We start from the raw sequence: 19,123 nt of genomic DNA, 5'->3' as shown, positions 1-19,123 counted from the left end.
TACTACGATACATCTTGTATTAGGATTATTTTACTCTTTCTAGAAACCAAGAACAATTATCCAGCCCTGATTACAATGTTTTTTTTCCTCTTGACATTTAGGTTAAATGTTCACAAACTGCAGATTCCCAATTACCATTAACATTTTGCCCAAAAAGAACATCAACAGACTTTATTTGTAAGGGCACCAGGTTGAACAAATTGTACAATAAAACAAATTCTGCAATTTCTAACTTCTGACACATTCCCTGATTAATAGCCATTAGAATAATACCTGTATAGTATTTAGCTGGCTCCTATATTCAACATAAATACATACATTTAGAGGACAACATACACAAACAAGATATATTTAAGTACCCCCCAAAAAAGTAGATGTAGACAAATTAGAAGCCCTTCAAAAACCAAAATGCTACATAAAACCATATATTCTGTTCATTATCTCTATTTTACGCCAGCGCACCTCTTCATTCATGCAAGCTCGGATGCAGGAAGAGCAAAACAGGCAAGCGATATGTAATAAAGTTTCCTTCACTGAAACATATGGGACATGTTCATAGCATGACGTGGCTAGGAGAAAATCCACAGCTTCTGTCAGTGCTGGGAGGCGTGTCTGCAGCTCACATGGTTAGAGTGCACATTCACATGAGCGAGGAGGACAGGCAGCGAGTGTGCTGCAAGGAGAGAATTGTGGACTGCTGTTATAAAACAGATTTGACCCTGTAGATGACAGAGGGAAGAGCAAGAAATTCCCAGTCTTACTGGCACTCAAGAGATGAAAGATCACATGACCTCTGCTAGAATTAAGACACAGAATTACAATTTTTCATTTACATAAGCCAACAATCTGACTTGAAATACATGTAAATATAAACCATGTGATTACACACACACAGAACTTGTGACAGCACTCTCAATCGGTGTCCTGAGGCTATACAGGCCACGGAATGTGGATTATCAGGACTTTACACAAAGTCCTAAGAGTGATCCCACTACATCCCATTTTCATTCATTTGTATCTAGTAACCATGTATATATGATGACTGGAAAGAAAAATAAATTCTATCATTGTTTAACCCATTATAAAAAGATATTGATGAATTGAAAACTATAGTGCTAGGGAAACAAAGTTGTTTTACTAGCACTATATCTCCCAACCCCCTCCCCCATAGTGCTGAAGAGGAATTAAAAAAAAAAAAACACTCCACACCTTTATCAAACATCCGATTCCAGCACTGATGTCCATTGACACTGGTTAAGGCTCCAACTCCGCCGACGACAGCATTGAGTGCCTTGCTCACATTAGGACTGCCCCATAGGAAAGCTTTGTACTTTCCTATAGGTTTTGGGGTGACACTGGATGTCCTCATGCAAACTGTAAGGAAGTCCAGCGTCAGGTGACCACGGCACTAAAGGTGCCGTTAACCCTCTAAGATAATTATTGCAGTTTATCAAAAACTGCAATCATTACAATTGCAGGGTTAAGGGCCTGGGACACTGCACCAAAACCACTTCAATGAGCTGAAATGGTCTGGGGGCCTACATTTAAAGGGGACCAGTTGAATTAGGATGTTTTTAGGTGTCGGAAGGCAATGCAACTCAGCTGCAGTCACAGCTTGACTCTTAGCTTACATTTTTCAATTTGGCTTTTAAAGGGACACCCCATGCTGTCCAAATACAAAACAAAAATCACTGCTTAGTAAATATACCCCAAATGAAAATTGGCATGCATTTTATTAGGCATTTTAGAATTGTGGGTGTATCTAAAATAAGCTTGCAAATGCTGCAGTTCTCTTGTATTAAGACTTTGCAAGCCATCCCTTTCAAACTCCGCCCAGACTTTGTTACTGTCCAATCACAGACTTCCCAATACAGCTCAATGAGAAGTCTATGCAAGGCAGGTGCTTTGGGTTATTGCTGCGTCTTGCGTTTAGCTCCACTGAGCTAACCAAACCTGGAAGTAAAATGACTTGTTTGAAAGCCATAGGGTTGTAACAAGGTTAATTTATAAAAGTGACATTTAAAATCTGCACTTTTTTTCCTTTTTCATTTTGCAAAAAGGGACACACTCATCACACAAAGCTTCTCAAAAAGCCATGGTGTTAAGTGTCTGGTATGTCACTTTAATTCACTAAAAGGTTGGAGCCTAGCGAATAAACTCCACTGAATCCAATATACAAACATCCGAATCATTTTAAGGCGAGTCACAGAAATCAAGGAAGACGTGTCTTTCAATCATTGGATGCAAGCAACACCACCAAATCTGCCTTGAGGAGAAGGAAACTTTTTTTAATACACATGGAAAAAACATACAACTGTGGAGCAAGAACAGAGTGACCCTGAAAAGCAACACCTGAGTCAATAATGTGCTTCAAAACGGTTATATAGATATAAAAAAAGAAAAAAAAAAGTTGAATTTATTTTTTAAAGCAAAGTATTTATTGTAGGCCTAATCTAAACCAAGAACAAGATAAATTATATATTCTGATAAATAATGCAATGATCCAGAAAACGCTCATTTACCTACTATCCAAAAACTTAACACCAACTTGCTAAAAAGAAAATAAACTTTTACAGGCCTATTTAATTATTAACCCAGGCTACTAGCAAAGCTTTAAAGTGTAGATATCACAGTACACACAAATGTTTGCATTAAAGGGACAAGCTAGGCACCAAAACCAATACAATTTAAAATAAATTTTTTAGAAGCGTTCCACAGCAAGGGTTTAATGTTCAGCACTCGATTAGGTGCTATATAGAAGAATCCTACTTCCAATATTATTATATACCAGAGCACTTCATCCATTGGAAAATATATATTAATTCTCAAAATAAGGTACATATTGAGATGTATTTAATAAAATCCATTATGTGGCATATAAGAAATATCAAACAAAAAAATTGACAACAAATCTGCATAATCCAAAAGACTTGACATGCAGAAATAATTCAATGCTTTTTAAAAAGAAGCAATAAACTGGTAGATTGTGCCAATTGCTGTACATGCACTCTCAATGCTTTTCTATTAGAAGCATCTGACTACACAAAAGTCATCAGGATTGAAGGAGAAGGTTCGGTTGCAGCAAAGCGACTGTACTGGAATGAAGCCAGTTTAAAAAAAATTGGAGATAAAACACAAAAGGGAGGCCAGTAATCAAGATGTATTACCACAAAAAAAAAAAAGAAAAGAAAAGAAAAAAGGTACTTCTGAATGCTTTTATACATTTAAAAACAGAATTTCATCCATTCAATGTACTAGCACAAATACAGGGACATGTGAATATTGCAGTAAATCACAAGAGAGGGTCCCTCAACTCATGTGTCAAGGATTTTTAGCATAGCAACAGGAGATACCTGAGAACCCTCCTGCATACAGTTCCTAGGAAGTCCTCCATACTCTATGGTTTCTAAAATACCAGATTAAGAAAACCATATCCAAGAAACGCATACCGTAATAAAACAAACCAAAAAAAAAAGGTTCAGTCCATGCAGGAACTATTTCCCCCCCGAGATAGATATGGAGGAAATTAAAGCTTCTGCATGTGTAGGATCTGTGGGCCCTTTTTACTGTGAGGTTCCAGTGCATTCTTTGCCAAGCACAAAGTTCAGGACTCAAAGGTTATACCAAAATAACTATTTTTATGTCCTCTGAGGGCAGACTATAGAGCCATTTTTAGTATTATGAGCTAGTTTCCACAAGGTAACTACTACCCAGTGAGGAACACTAGTACTTACCTTTGGCATGAGAGGAATTCGAATGGTTACTTATGTCCAGTAATGACTACACATAGAATATTTGCATCTTCGTGCAGTAAGCACATTAATCTCTGGATCTCTATTATACATACAAGTTAAATAATAACCCTACATATAGTATCTATTCATACAAAACAGTATACACATTTGTACACTTTCAACCATACACACTGACTGCTGCATACTGGTAGACTGACTGGTGGTGGATTCTTAGAAATGTGAACCAAACATTTAAAACAATATCCATACCACTGCCTTTTAAATAACTGGGATTAATTGGTAAATTAGAATGGAAGTTATGCATAATGAGTAATTATAGAGCAAAATTCTAGAAGTGGAACAATCATCGGTTTCATCCAACTTGTTCACATGGTGACCCCACCCTTTAAACATTGACTTAAAATTTAACTTCTACAACCACCACCAAATGGTTAAAAAAAATAAAAAAAATTAAACGTTTAAAGGGACTATACAAGCATCGAAACGATAAACATTAGCTTTATGCAGCAGTTTTAGTGTATAGATCAGGGTCAGGCAACTTTTGGCTCTACAGATGTTGCCGACTACATCTCCCATGATGCTTTGTCAGTATTATGGCTGTATGAGTATTATGTTAGATGTAGTCCAAAACATCTGCAGTGCCAAGCCCGTTTGTAGATCATGACCATGCAGTCCCATTGCTCGATTCTCTGCCATGTAGGAGTTAAAACACTTGTTTCTGTAGCCCTAGCCAAACCTCCCATGGCCGTGACTCACGCAGCCTGCATTTAAAAATGCTTTCATTGTCAATTAGATGTTAACTTGCTTAGAAGTTTTATTTTCTGCTCTGTGAATTGAACTTTAATGACACATGAGATAAAACAAATTCTAAATTAAATAGAATGTGCAGTAAAAGAAGTTTAACCCTTTAAGGACCAAAGTTCTGGAATAAAAGGGAATCATGACATCACACATGTCATATGTCTTTATAGGGTTAAACATTTTTTATATATACATATATATCTCTTTACAGGAATTGTTTAGGAAAACAGTACAAGTTACACATGCAGGCAGGTGTGACTAGAGCTGCATACACAAAATGATTTAACTCCTAAATGGCAGTGAGACTGCAGGCAAATTATCTATACACCAAAACTGCTTTATTAAAGCTAAATTATTTTGGTGACTATAGTGTCCTTTTAAGGATAAAAAAAAAAAAAACAGAAGCCAAAAAAACCAAATGTTTGTAGCAGGCTGAGCAAACAAGCATGCGTGGAATATATGCAAATAAAGGGTGCCAGATGAATTGAATGCGAGCCTTGGCAGGCAAAGTCATGGCACGAGAGAGAGCATCTATTTATTGCTGCATTTAGCTCCTCATGACGACCTGTGCTATTTAGAAGAAACAACTTCTCCCATAGGAATAAAAGGGAAAAAAACACCTTAATGTGCCAAACTGATCACACACACAGACTAGGCTGGGTTTCTACCTTTTCTTTATAATTATTGAATATTATAGACTGATATTTTGCAGTTAATCCGTGCCTTGATACAGGCCTGAATGGGGTTTTATGATTTGCTCAATACAGACACAGTGACCATGTGCTCACTTGACAACCCCTCAGGAGTTATGAATGCCTAACCTGTGAGTGCCTTGTGGTCAGTTTACCAAATCATTTAAACAAGCTTGGAGAATTTGTACAGAAAGCAAAATCTGGGCCAAATTTCCAGCAGTAGAATATACATAATTTAAAATAGTTAGTGCCGCTCTTTAAATATAAGAGAATACCCAAAGTAAGCTAAGCCAGACACTAAATGAAGATACATGACATGTATACATGTAAACTGGAGGTTTTTAACCCCTTAAGGACCAAACTTCTGGAATAAAAGGGAATCATGACATGTCCCACATGTCATGTGTCCTTAAGGGGTTAAAGTACTGTAATGGTGCAGTCTTTTTTTTTAATGTGTCTTTTACTATATAGAGTTTCACAGCACCAAGAAAGTGGGGATTCATTGAAAATGTTTAAATAGGCACTGGACAATAATGAAACAATGGCAAACAAACTATAGGAACTCAAGAACATGCCAATAGTGAAATAAGTCACTTATTATTTGTTCATTTCAATGTATTTGGAAGAATTAGTGGGCATTTAAATGGCACTCTGAGGGGGAGATTGCAGTCACCACATGATTGGCATGGCTCCCAATTGGATTACTGAATGCCCTCTGCTGAAGCATTTCTAGTCAGCTGTAAAGCAATTAACTCTTTGCATTCCTATTATCTTTGGAACCAAGTACAGTGTGTATGCAATGCTCTACTCCACCCTCCACTAAAGGTCTTAAAACAGGACACACTTTGCTAGTATCCTCCTTTTTGAATACCAGAAGATATCCATATACAGCAGGCAACATGTGCCAAAACTTCATGAAATATCCAACAGTGTGTGAAAGGCACATTTAACAAATCAAACAAAGCTGGTGATATAAAATGGTAACAAAGTAAGTCAACTCGTTTCTTCTCAAATGAAAATGTAATAAAGAAACAGCAAGTACCTAATTTCTGTAGTTTTTTAAAAAAATAAAATAAAAAAAATTCAAGGGTAGAAGCCTAAAGGGGGTTTCCTAAATTCTGACTAGCTACCTCCTCTCATTTTTAGATTGAATTTATTTTCTATAATGTTACTTATAAAGCACAAACAATGTAGCTTTGAAGAATTATACATACATACATACATACATGACTTGGGATTGGTAACAATGTGCTCAAAACACTGCAGAAATGTAGGCACCAACAGAATAATTGTGGAGAGTTGGTTTTGCTAAACACCACATTATATCCACTTTAAAACTTATTGGTAAGGATTAGCACACTTTTGATACAATTTGAGGTTTTCAAATTAAGTAACAAGCATGCCTTTTACAAACAAAAATTAAACAAAGATTCCTTTCTCAGAATACAGAAGATGTGTTTCTCAAACTGGCTGTTGGGGCAGGGGTACATGCCCAATGCTTAAATAGCAACCTTTAGCCCACCTTCCCCACAAGAGACAGGCACGCCCCTCCTTTATAATCTCCACCCTACCACAGCATGCTGCATGCAGTCCTCAGCTTCTTCAACAGGCTGCTAATGGCACGGCTCTCCAAATCAGATATTGAACTGCTGTGTAAAGCAGATGGAAGGACTGCCCTCCTCCCCACCATGAACATCTCCGCCCCATGGTTTAGCTACTGTGTGTATGCTGTCCTGAAAATAAACACGTCCATTTAACTTCTATTCTTTAGACTACAGTATGAACAAGCAAAACAGGGATGCTCTACAACGTTTGGTTAAATACACCACACTGCGCCACTTAAATAACCCCATTTCTGTGTCAAGGTATTGGGCTGTCTCCTTCCCAGCTCTGCATGCCATTAACTGACTGAGTCTCTGGAAATTCTAGTTACATCGGCCCCTTGCAGCCATGTAACATGACCAGTTAATCCTGTACAGATAACCCTCACAGCATCGTAATCTTGCTTTGCAGCTCCTCTTATTGCTAATTTAGCATATACACCCCCCTCCCCGCCTCCCATGCACACACACTATACATGATTGGAAATTGTATTTGTTGCTTTGTCTGCCATTAGCACTTGACTCTCACATACGGATAGACAGAACCATTAACTTGAATCAAAACAAAATGCCCAAATCTCTTTATTTAACATGTAATGTAAAGCCGGTTATGACCTGGGAGGTAAATTGTTGGTTCAATTATTTGACACCTGGTCTTTTTTTCCTTTTTATTTCCCGTTCCATTTTAAATTGCTGGCTGTATGCAAAGCAAAATACCTCAGTAGAAGGAAAACAAATACGGTATTTTAAATACTTTACTTGGAAAACAAAGCTATTTACATTTACATAGGTATAAGTTAAAACCATGCTGTCACTTATGGGGCGCCTACTTTTTTCCCCCCCTTTCCAAATACTATCCCAAGTTACATAGCTATTTGCATACTTACACCTTGGGGGAAAGGAAGATATGTTAAACTCTCACTAGCTGGAGCTGAAATGTTTCTCTTCTCTGCTACTAGGAAAACGCTACCAAGATCAGTGTTCTAGTGGCACTGTAACAAATAAGGGAAAATACAAAAGGAAGTCTCTAGATTCAGGTCGTGAAGCTCTTGCATATGTGCAATAAAATGTGTGCTCCCGCTAGCGATCAGAACAGATAATAAATATGATTTGAGCAGCAAAATTCTGTGGAATTTTAAAGGACTAAAATAAGAAAGAGAGGAGGGGTTATGGAGTAGAATAAACCACCACCACTACCCCAAAAAAAGGTTACAGGACGTATAAGGGGCCTAACCCCAGAAATTACAATAATAAGAGCAGAAAAAATGGGGTAGAGAATCCACTCACAAAAAGTAGGTGGAACATCCAACCCATTCAGTAATACCTCCTAACAAAGAGTCACATAAATAGGGTAAACAACCTTTATTAGAAAAATGCTAAAAAATAATAATAATACTAAAAATACACCAAAAATGTGTATAAACAGTGGTAGAGTGAACAAATTTCTGTGGAATTTTAAAGGACTGTTTACTACTGTTTTCATAAAATTAAAAAAAAAGCTAACTTTGACAAAATCTATGACATTGCAAGTACTAGGTTTTGCAGTTTTAAACAAGCACCATTTACTAGTCAAAGATGAAGGGTAACTACACACAAACAATAAAAATATGGAAAGGTAACAGGTGGATGGCATACCTCACACCTAGTAGAGACTTCAAAGACAGTCTTTATTCACAAAACAGCAAGGCAGATTTTTTTTATTTTAATTTTTAAAGTCAGGAGTACTCTTACAATTTGAAAATCATTTTGTAACACTGTGAACAGAAGTATTCTGCTTGAACTAAAAGTACAGCTTATTCAGGAAATAAACTGAACTTGTTTTAAAAAAAAAAAAAAAAATTCTCTTGTAAATGGAACTAAAAGAATCTTGATGACCCTTTTGAGTTGATCTCCATGAAGTCTCTTATCTGTACTGGCTGCTCCAATCGCAGACCCCCACAGAATCACCATTATTCATGAGTAATTGGGAGACTTTCACAGGGGAAAAATTTAGTGACAACGAATGGGAAAAGATATGTTACCCGGCACATCACTGCTCAGTCTCTAGTAAGGCAGAGCAAACCACATATAAGCTTCTAAAGGGGTTAGTATCGTACACCCAGGTATTTACAGATTTTTGATCCCACACACTCTGGTCTTTATTGGCGCTGTAGCCAAGTAGTGGGAACACTGATTCATTTATGGTGGGAACGCACATTGATTCAGCCATATTGGAGTCTGATACATGCCATGTTGGGGAGGTTTTCTGATGCACAAGCTACTTTTAGGCCAGTCCCTATGCTCTTACACCACGTTACAAGAAATCAGTAACAATACACATTTTAAATGTAGCTAAATAGGTCGTTCCTCAGTTCTGTAAACAGTTTATCTTTCCGTAGTTGCGAGTGTGATTTACACACTAATGGAAGACCTACTAATGGCAGGAAAACTCAATTTTGTAACCACTGGTGCAATGACAGTTTACTATGTCCATTTGGAGCCACTGGTTGCTGACCACTTTAAAAAGAGGACTTCCATATTCAGTGGAGGGAGGACAGAGGTTCCTGGAGGAACAAAGCTGGACAGGTGTAGGACCAGCCCCCGAACAGATATGGGACTCCAGAGTTTTCTAAAGGGGAGGCAGTTCAAAGAGCAAAACATTGACTTAACCCCTTAAGGACACATGACGTGTGTGACACGTCATGATTCCCTTTTATTCCAGAAGCTTGGTCCTTAAGGGGTTAAAGGAGCACTAAATGCACCCAGACCACTTCAGCTCAATGAAGTGGTCTGGGTGCCAAGTCCCTATAAGTGTTAACCCTGCAGCTATATTACACTGAGGGTTAATCCAGCCTCTAGTGGCTGTCTCACTGACAGCTGCTAGAGGCGCTTCCCATGCTTCTCACTGTGAAAATTCACAGTGAGAAGACGCTAGAAAGAATTGAGAAATGCATTGGAAAGAATTGAGAAATGCTTTCCTACGGGCGGTTCGAATGCGCGCGCATGCACATTCAGCGCTGAAGTTGAAAACTAAACTCTCTTTAATGACCCCTTATCTCCCAACATATTGGCTGTCAAGGCACAGCATGGCATAATGTAAATCACAATAATTTTACAATGTTGTACAGACCAGTAAATTTTAATTTGTGGTTAAACTAATTTTTAAGCATGTGACTGAGAAAAAAAAAAAAGGACATAAGATCTCTGCATTCTAACAAAGTATAGTGGCAATGTATTGTTAGAAAAGCAATATAACCACAAAAAAAAAAATGTTAACCAGTCAAAAGTTCGTTATCACAGTTCTATTATTTTTAGGTGCATTATGCTAGCCAAACTGCATAATGTATGAATATAATTGTAGTTTTACATATTCTAGTATACATATTTATATGATTTTATCCCATTCAAGTCACTGTGGGGATGCAGACTTAAGGAGACCCTACACATTCATATAGCAATTCAGCTTGCTGAAGTGCTTTACATGTCAGGAGCATCTCTTTTTAATGGTAGTTTTCTAAAAGTGCTGATGTCTGTTTGAATTCAGCACTTTTATAACCAATTGCAGAAACACCTCCCTGATTTCTTAGTTCCACTGAATGTGCCTTCCTCCCCCCCCCCCCTCCCCCCCAAGTAAAAGTGTGTGTCAATGCGTGCTTGTGTGTGCTCAAAGAGCCTACTTTAACACCGCCTGCACACTCCTTGATAGACAGCCTGGAGTACTTGGGCAAAAGGTTGCAAGTATGCATGTTTTCATTGGGATGTACAGTATATTTACAAATTAAAAAGCCAAGAGTGTTCCTTTAAAGTTTACAGAATAACAATCATAAATCACACATGGCTGAAAGTTTCATCATATTAGGGCAATGTATTGGCAAAATTGTGCTTATTATAAGGAACACTGCCAACCCCATGAAACCCTCAAGCTCACTGAAAGGAGTTTAAGGGCATCGTCTTACCATCAAAAGGTTACACCATTTCCCAAAAGAAGTTGGTCATCCAGCTCTCAGTAAAGGTACAATCTCACACCGTTCCTTCCATTTGCCACTGTACGAGTGAGGCTTGCCAGGAACCGTAAAACGACACCCAGACACACCTGTCACCGTAAGAAGTTTTCATGTGTACGAGAGTGTTCCTTTAACCACTCTCCTACCAAAATACAGCATACTAAAACCCATGCTGCAGCTGTTACAATGACAGGAAGGTTGTACATAATGTCATCACCTTCAGTATCATATGCTAGCAGAGATGGTCAGATAGGGTTAGTGCAAAAGCACCACAAAACAGCTCACAAGAATGTACAAGATGATGGTCACATGCTTAAAAAGTTATGTTTGAAGAAAGCAGACAATGGCATTTGTAAACAAGAATCGTTTAGGCTGTGTAATCCTGACTATGGTTAATTTGTTTTGGAAGGAGCTCAACAGTAAAGGGGTTAACAATCTGCCACGGAAGTGCTCCAATGATGGGCTGTAAAATAAATAAATTTCCACCTTTTAGTTAACCCTACACGGAATTGAATATTGCCAGTGCCAGGGCAGTTTACACCCAATGGTTTTCAGATTTTCCCCAGGACTGAAGGAGTTAAAACTCATACTACCACAGAAGCACACGACTATGGCTTTTAAGCAGCTTATGAGATCAGCAGCAACATCCTTGTAAAAAGACAAGTGTAGGTCTTTAGATCAGGATTCCTGGAGTGGAGGAAGTTAAGAGCTCACTGCAGAAGAGGTAGGCCCAGCCACAAACCAATAACATACGATTTCAAAATCTTTGCAAATAAAAGCACACTGGAGAAGTTCATTCACAATTCACGCTTAATATCAGAGTAACATATGCGCGCACATACATCTCACAAAGCAAAGCTATCGCAGCCTCTCGGGTAACTCGTGTATTAAAAACTAAACATGGTTCTGGAACATTGTGACAAACTCAGTGAGACTGGTATGGTGTTCAGAAAGGATGGGGCTTATTCTATTATACTGAGAGGATTGTCAATCCGGTTCTCTGAAACCAAAGGAACAACATTCACAGCGATGACGAGCAGGTAATATTACATTATGAGAGAGCACTGGTAAAGTCTGGGTAAACTGGACTGCAAGTTTAGATTAAATAAAAGCATTTACTTGCATCATGGATCCTGAAGGTTATAACTGAGCTGGAGAGGTTTCTACAGGCTATGAGTATGCAGCTCTTACAGCATGCACATATTCAACACAAATATACTGTACACGCATCAACTTGCAATGATAAATCCATTATATCCTCGAGAAATCATGAAAAAAACTTCACAATTTGCTCAGCTAGTGTACTGGCAGTTCAGAGGGCTAGAGAGCAGACCCCACTCAACAGGCTATGCTGCCAAGCACCTAATTTACTCACATTACTGCTTTTAGTTAAGGTGTCTGTGCACACATTGTTTTCTTATCAATACATCATTTAAATCTAAAAAAGGCTTGTCACAGAGCTATCCCCTGCCCCTCAATACTCCACTTTTTTTTTTTTACACACACGATAACGTAAAGTATTCATACGGACGGTGTTGGAATTTCACTAAAATTCCAACCCAGTCAAGAGATATAGAGACCAAGTGGGGATTACTTATATATGTCCTATGCCTGACACATTTAGACCCCCATCTACAAGTGTCAATCTCACTGCTGCAGAGATATTTGCTAAGCTCCAAGAGGAGAAGTAGACCAGCCAGAAGAAGATGGCAGAATCCACAAGGAACAGGTTCAGGTAAGTAAATCTTACCTTCTCCTCCTCCCTCCTACAACCACTAGAAGCATTGTAACTGCCGGGGTCTTTGTAAATTATGCATGGTCCCCAGACAGTGACAGGGACGCTGATATTGTGTATGTTTAACATAACATTTGTGTTTTAAAAAACATACTCTGAGCCCCAGGTAAATACGTGCACATTTCAAATGGCTCTGCCATTCATCAACATATTCTATGTAAGGTTCAGTTATCCAATATCTTTTTACCATACAATTTAGAAGTCAGCTTCAGTACATTAAATTGCTGTTAGATAACCTGTTCCTGCCACTGAATGGGCAGAGAGACTGACTAATACTGGGAGGGGTATCTATGTGAATGGATAGCCACTAGCTACACATTAGCAACTTCTCAACTTTTTCTTTTTTAAGTGTGGTTGCAAAATAATTTAAAGAAAGGTTTCTGAATACAAAGATCTATGTTACTAACCCCATTAGTGAGAACATTGTTAGAAGTATGGGGAGCTTTGTTGCAGCAGGACTTGACAAATTATAGATGGGTTCTAGGTTACTAACAAATGTAACCCTCGTGTCAAACTCAATTTGCAAAACACCTTGTTGCTCACAGTAAACATTTGGAGAGCAGAACAGATACTATTCTCTGTAGGACTGTCAAATATCATAGCTTACCTCTGATCACAGAGCTTGGCTAGAGATTTTCAGGTAACATGATTGGTATATAATGTGGCTGTATGCTGATTGACACTGTAGAAGTTATAGGGACTCCATATGGGAGTTCGATGCAATATTATACATTTCCATTTTTCTCATCAATAAGTCTTCTCCAGTATAATGCTACGTTTCACAACACAAAATAGCTTTGATCACCTAAGGAAACTTGATATCTTACAGAGATGAGTCTGCAATTTCTTTCCTCTGTGTGCACGCTAACTGCCTTCATAGCAAACAGACATGTAACACTGAACATTTCATGAATATCAAAAACAACTTGACTTGGCTCCCCTTTGAAAACTCATTTATAAAATAAAGCTGCACATGCATGTTTTATATGGAATTCCTATACAAGGAATGAGCAGGTGACAGCCATCCAGCTGTTAAAGGGTCAGTTTACAGGGACATGTCACCCAGCCCTTGCTCGTGTCATTAAAACATTGGTGTTTATTATGCACAGAGCAAAGCAGAGTTGCAATGTATCCACGTAATGCTCTAATGACACCAACATTAAAACTTGCGTATGATGATGACATTCATCACGAGTGTTTGGACCGGAGTCTCAATCATGAAAATCAGCTCTCTGGGTTAAAAAGTAGGACATACAGTGAAGCAGTGTGCCGGATCTTAAATGGTTACAATTTGACTGGCTGTGCGAATATAAAGATAAGCTCTTTGTTAACAGACAAGATTAATGAAAATTCTGAATGTTTTGTGACTAATTTCGAATGACAAAACTAAAGTAAAAATAGCTGATTTGAACAAATACTCCAACACTGCTATAGTCACAGCTTGGCTATTTTTGCCTCAGTTATGTCACTCAGAATTGGAATTAATTCTCAAACATTTGGTGTTAAGCGAAATAATCCACAGAGATGGTTTATAAATAAATTATATATATATATATATATATATATATATATATATATATATATATATATATATATACATAGATTCAATTACATAATCCTGCCATTAACTAACCAACTGGGCAATATACATAGATTTTAAGCTGTATTATTTTGCAGTAGAAAATATGGGTTTCTTCCTCACATAAACCACCCATCTAAAGGCAAATGTGTGCAACATATGCTAACCGTGTCTGACCCATCCCAATACATTCTTACAAAATGAAGCAGATTATGTATTTATAAGAGCCTCACACATACAACTCTGAAAAATACCCATTAGTAAGAAGCAAATACATTTTGGAAAATAGTGTCATTTGTGTATGCAAAATATGAAAACCATATGCCCAGAGCGATTAATTTCATGCAGCAAAATTAATGCTCACCCATTTTTCCAGACACAATATAATAAAGGTACAGTTACCTCTGATTCTGTACATGGTGCAAAAGTCTGCCATCTGCCACTGTAGAGTTCAGCTTGCTCAGCTGACTTGCAGTCACTTAGTAACACCCAAAGTACAGGATCAGCTTTGCTCCAGTGCTTTCTACTACTGATATGAAGCTGTGGACTTGTAATGACTTTCTGAACACTTTTTTTTTCTACCAAGAGCAAACTGTCTGCCACACAAGTAGAAGAATTTCCAAATGTTAATGGGGGGAGGGTAACAAACCCATTATCTTCTCCTCTACACAACCAGCTAAAACTTAGTGATCACTTGCTGCTAAAGGCAGAACTTGTTCCACTATGAATAAAAATGCATTAGGAAGTTAGTAAACAAATACAATTCAATTCACCCATTCAGATGGCCAAAAAAAACACAAGAAACCCAATTATTTTAAGGTTTTGCCTCAAGTTCATTTTACTGAACAGCTGCTTTAATAGTACTGTAATCCTTTTAGAAAGTGTACAATTTTTAACCCAACATTAAATAAAAATATCAAAGATAGACTCCCAAAGGGTCTGCTAGCTAATTACATTTGAGTGGTCAAATTTGGCAGTTTTAACCGAAAGAAGCTTGGACTTTATGAAAATGGTTGATTACGTATTTTTTTAAATTCCAACTCATCCAAAAGACATACATGAGACAAAGTAAGAATTATCTAGCCTTGTGTAACTGCTAATCCTTGACAAAATGCAGTTTATATGCTGCCATGTCAGCTTATGTGAAAATACATAATTTTGGGCAATGCTAACATACTTATGACACCTTACAGTACATACATTATTCATGGATGATCCCAGAGGCTTGCAGGATCCCCCATTGAGCCTGTTTTGGATGTTCGTGCATTAAGTAACAGCTAATGGCAAATCAAGTCACCAGAAGCTAAAGTACGACAGCAAGAAGATGGACAGTTTAAGGCAAGTATGCCTCCTCCACACAAGTATACAATAAAGTGTGAAGACTCCGCAAATGAGTCGCTTGAAAGTTTGCAAAGTGAAACCCATTCAGTTATTCACGAATTGGTAATTTTTGTATTTCAATTGTATTTTCACTTCCATATTTATGCCAATCCATTAGCTTGTTAACATAAGCAGAATATCTGTGACATGTGCTACTTTTACTATTCGCGAACAGCTGCAACCAAACCTTTAATTTATTTAAATTCCCACGAACTTGGGAACTGCACTTATAGCTCTGAGCAACTTTATACAACACTTAACCTACCTCCAAACCACCACCCTATTAAAAAAATTAAAAACAGCACCTAGATTCACCCCTAAACCCTACTCTAACCTCAAAAACGTCTTACAAACAGTCGGGTAATTTGGCCTTTCATCTGTAGATTTTTCCAAATTAATCTCACTGCTGCAAAAATATGTAGTTACAGTTTGGCTTGTGTAGTAGTAAAAAATAAAAAAGCAAATATCATGCAAAGTAAAGATAACCAAATTAAATGAAACTGACTGAATATGCTAGAGTAAATTCTGAGTTTAGTCCCCCAATCGGAGTCGTAAAAAACTTAGCACACCAGCTACTGAGGGACAGACATAACACAAGTTCATGAGAAGTGTAGGTGTTTTGACACATACTGGTTGTGTGCTCTTATGTCTTTTTGTACACAGTTTGGTGGTACAATATTAAATTTATGCCAAAGAAAGTACTCTTCAAACTGTAATATTGTTGTCGAAGAACACCAATAAAAATGGAAAACATTGCACTTACAATAGTTGTGGATTAAACTTTAAGACTAAGATTGCAAAAAGCATTTTTTTTTGGATGTCCCATCAAGACTCAAGTCTTCAGTTCAAAGTAATGCACTAAACCATGCTGGCAACGAATGCATAATTAGAATGTAGATAAGTATATAATTCAAATTTGTCAGTCTGTTACTCTACTCCCTACATCAACACCGATTAAAAATATACACATGTATAACATGTGGTACCTCACATACTCCTCAATAAAAGCAAAAGGAATGTCGATAAGAACTATAATATAAACTGCTATGGCTGGAATATGAGGAATCTGTTGACACCCTGTACATATGTGGAGCTATTTAATTGTAGATCACTTAGTCTAACATTGCTGATGTTTAAATGTGGCCCATGCTGGGAGATTACAGCATGTGCCTTACACTTTAACACTCTCAAAACTATATGCCTGACCTAGCTCATGAGCCCACCATACGATCCAAAGATTTATGTTCACCCACAATGCCCCTCTCGGTCACACTGCCTCTTATAGCCAGAGAGAGGCAGCGTGGACTATTTTTATCAGCGAGGTGAGAGTGCAGGCCTGCAGCTCACAGTGCCAGCGAAGCATGGGAGACCAGCCAAGGCCTAATCAGCCACAAGGCGCTGCAAGATCCCAATTGATGGGAGGGGGAAGTTTACTCGCAGGGCTGTTATTGGCAAGGCACAGGCATGGTATGGTATTAAAATAGGCATTGGGCAACTTTTTCGGATCTGCAGAGCTCACATGGCGAGGAGGAGCCACGAGGGCTGAGGAGGAAGTGGGAGCTAGCAATGTGTTACTGAAGCTTGTGCTTTATGGGCAGGGAGTTGGGAGGAATTTTCCAAACAAGTCTCTTTGGATTGAGAACATGGCACACACAGGGGCACAAAGTTCCCAACTACAACGTGCGAGAAGTGCTGCAAGGACTCTCAGGCCTAAAGGCAACCCACGTTGCCTGTATGGGGAATGCTGGGTAGTGGAAGGACTGATGTGGGCGGGGTTTATCCACAAATGGAACGTTGAACTAAGGACGTTCTGAAATGGAAGGATTGGACTTGCGCTTTTCGTTAACCCTCTACGAAAATCGGCTGCTGTTTAAAATTCACAGCACGCGAAGCCATTCCAATCTAGGGGTGTCTGTGCCCGATAGGGTTCTCCTCCGGCAGGACAGACTGCAGTGTCATCAAAGGGTGTACTAGGGAGTACTACACACCCAACCCCCTCTAGATCGCGCACCCCCCCTTCTCGATTTCACCCGTGACACAAGCCTGATAGTGGGAGCTCACAGGTGACCTAAGAACCCCCCTCCATTTCCCCAAAAATATATTAAAAAATTAAGGGACCCGCACCCCCTAACATGCCACCGTTAAGACAAATCCAAAAGGCACATGGTCGACGAAACCCAGTCATCATACTGTGAAGGACACTCCCAACACTGTCTGCAAACACCCCACTGTCTAGAGACACGAAACCGTAAGGCATGATTGGCACTGGCACCCCATAACTACTAATACCGGCAAGCTTTAAAAGCAGCTGATTTACAGACAGCCAAAATTGGTCACCGCGACATTATATCGCTCATTTACAGGGAACAGATCTCTCCTACAACTTAAAGCCCCGGTAACAGAGGTGGGGGATACCGGGGCCTGTATTGGGGTTATAATGCATTGCAGAGAGAGAGCACCCCAAAACCAATCCACTCTTCATTTAAACCCACTTAGTCGGAATGGCTCAGCGTGGGGCAGAAACCCGCTTTGACCTTTGAACAGGTGAACCCATGTCCTCCCCCCCCCCCCCCCCCCGTCCATGCCCGGTGCATGCTCGCACAGGGGGCACTTACCTAGCGGTAGCTGTCCATTCACCGGCCCGCCATGGCCTCCGCTTGACTTGATCCAGGGGTTCACCTTAGGGAGGGGAGCCTCCACGAACTCCCTGCGGCCTTCCTCGCCCTCCTGGCACACAACCTCCTCCTTGGCCAGCTTGACCCCGTCCGCCACTACCTCCTCCTCCTGCTGGGGATGCTGCTGCAGGGGCGGCAGCGGGTTCGCGGGCAGCAGCGGAGCCTCCACCTGGGTAGCCATGTCCCGGTCCCCCCCGTGGGGACAAGGTGTCCGGCCCTGGCTCCCCTGTGACCGAGCTCCGCAGACAGAAGGCGAGGCCGGCTAGTAACGCGGGGTAGGTCGGCGTTTAGTAACCGGGCAGCCTCCCGAGATCACCGCTGCAATATGGAAGCCAGAGAAGACCACGCGATGGAGCTGCACGGTGGGCGCGCACTGAGACACGCTGACGGGCGCGCTCCCGAGAGGGGCTGGGGGGAGCGTAATGCGGCGGAGGGGGCGGGGCTGGGGGGAGCAGGGGAACTCATTCTCAACTTCAGCCTGTGCTAACACTATGGAACACCTCCCATGCTATCACTGCGCTCAGAGAGAGTCACACTGCTAGGGCGGAGTAGCTCTATGCCGACCTTACATTTGAAATTCACTTTGAATTCTCGCTGAATAGCCCTGTTATCCCATAGTATGCCAATACCCATAGCGTATTGGGCCCTACCCATAGGAAATGATTGCATCAATGCTTTCTAATGGGGTTTTCATTGGCGCTGGATGTTCTCATGTAAAGGAGTGGACGTCCTGAGTCGTTTCACAGAGTCATACTCCGGGAAGTGCCTCTAGTGGCAGACAGCCTGCAATGTAAGGATTTTGAGAAACTGCAATGTTTTACATTGCCAGGGCCAAGTTGGACAGGGTCACTGCACCCAGACC

The 19,123-nt window shown here is 39.7% G+C and overlaps 1 protein-coding gene across 4 annotated transcripts in view; it reads right to left on the bottom strand.

Annotated features, from left to right (window-relative positions):
• The window catches only part of LARP1 (La ribonucleoprotein 1, translational regulator), a 49,494-nt gene extending 30,865 nt beyond the window's left edge, over nt 1–18,629 (bottom strand). For 2 of the 4 annotated variants that reach the window (XM_063447839.1, XM_063447840.1), the window contains exon 1: nt 18,202–18,629. In XM_063447839.1, the coding sequence (XP_063303909.1) occupies nt 18,202–18,442 (241 nt within the window). In that variant the 5' untranslated portion in view covers nt 18,443–18,629. Of the gene's footprint in view, nt 1–6,819; nt 6,827–14,608; nt 14,640–18,201 lie in introns of those variants that run through there. The other 2 variants (XM_063447841.1, XM_063447842.1) reach the window with 2 other exon arrangements.
• Between the last annotated feature and the right edge of the window lie 494 nt (nt 18,630–19,123).

This window comes from Pelobates fuscus, chromosome 3, assembly GCF_036172605.1.
Source record: "Pelobates fuscus isolate aPelFus1 chromosome 3, aPelFus1.pri, whole genome shotgun sequence".
Lineage (NCBI taxonomy): Eukaryota > Metazoa > Chordata > Amphibia > Anura > Pelobatidae > Pelobates > Pelobates fuscus.
The sequence above is the reverse complement of the archived record's forward strand: the minus strand, read 5'-3'. Positions and strand labels throughout refer to the sequence as shown.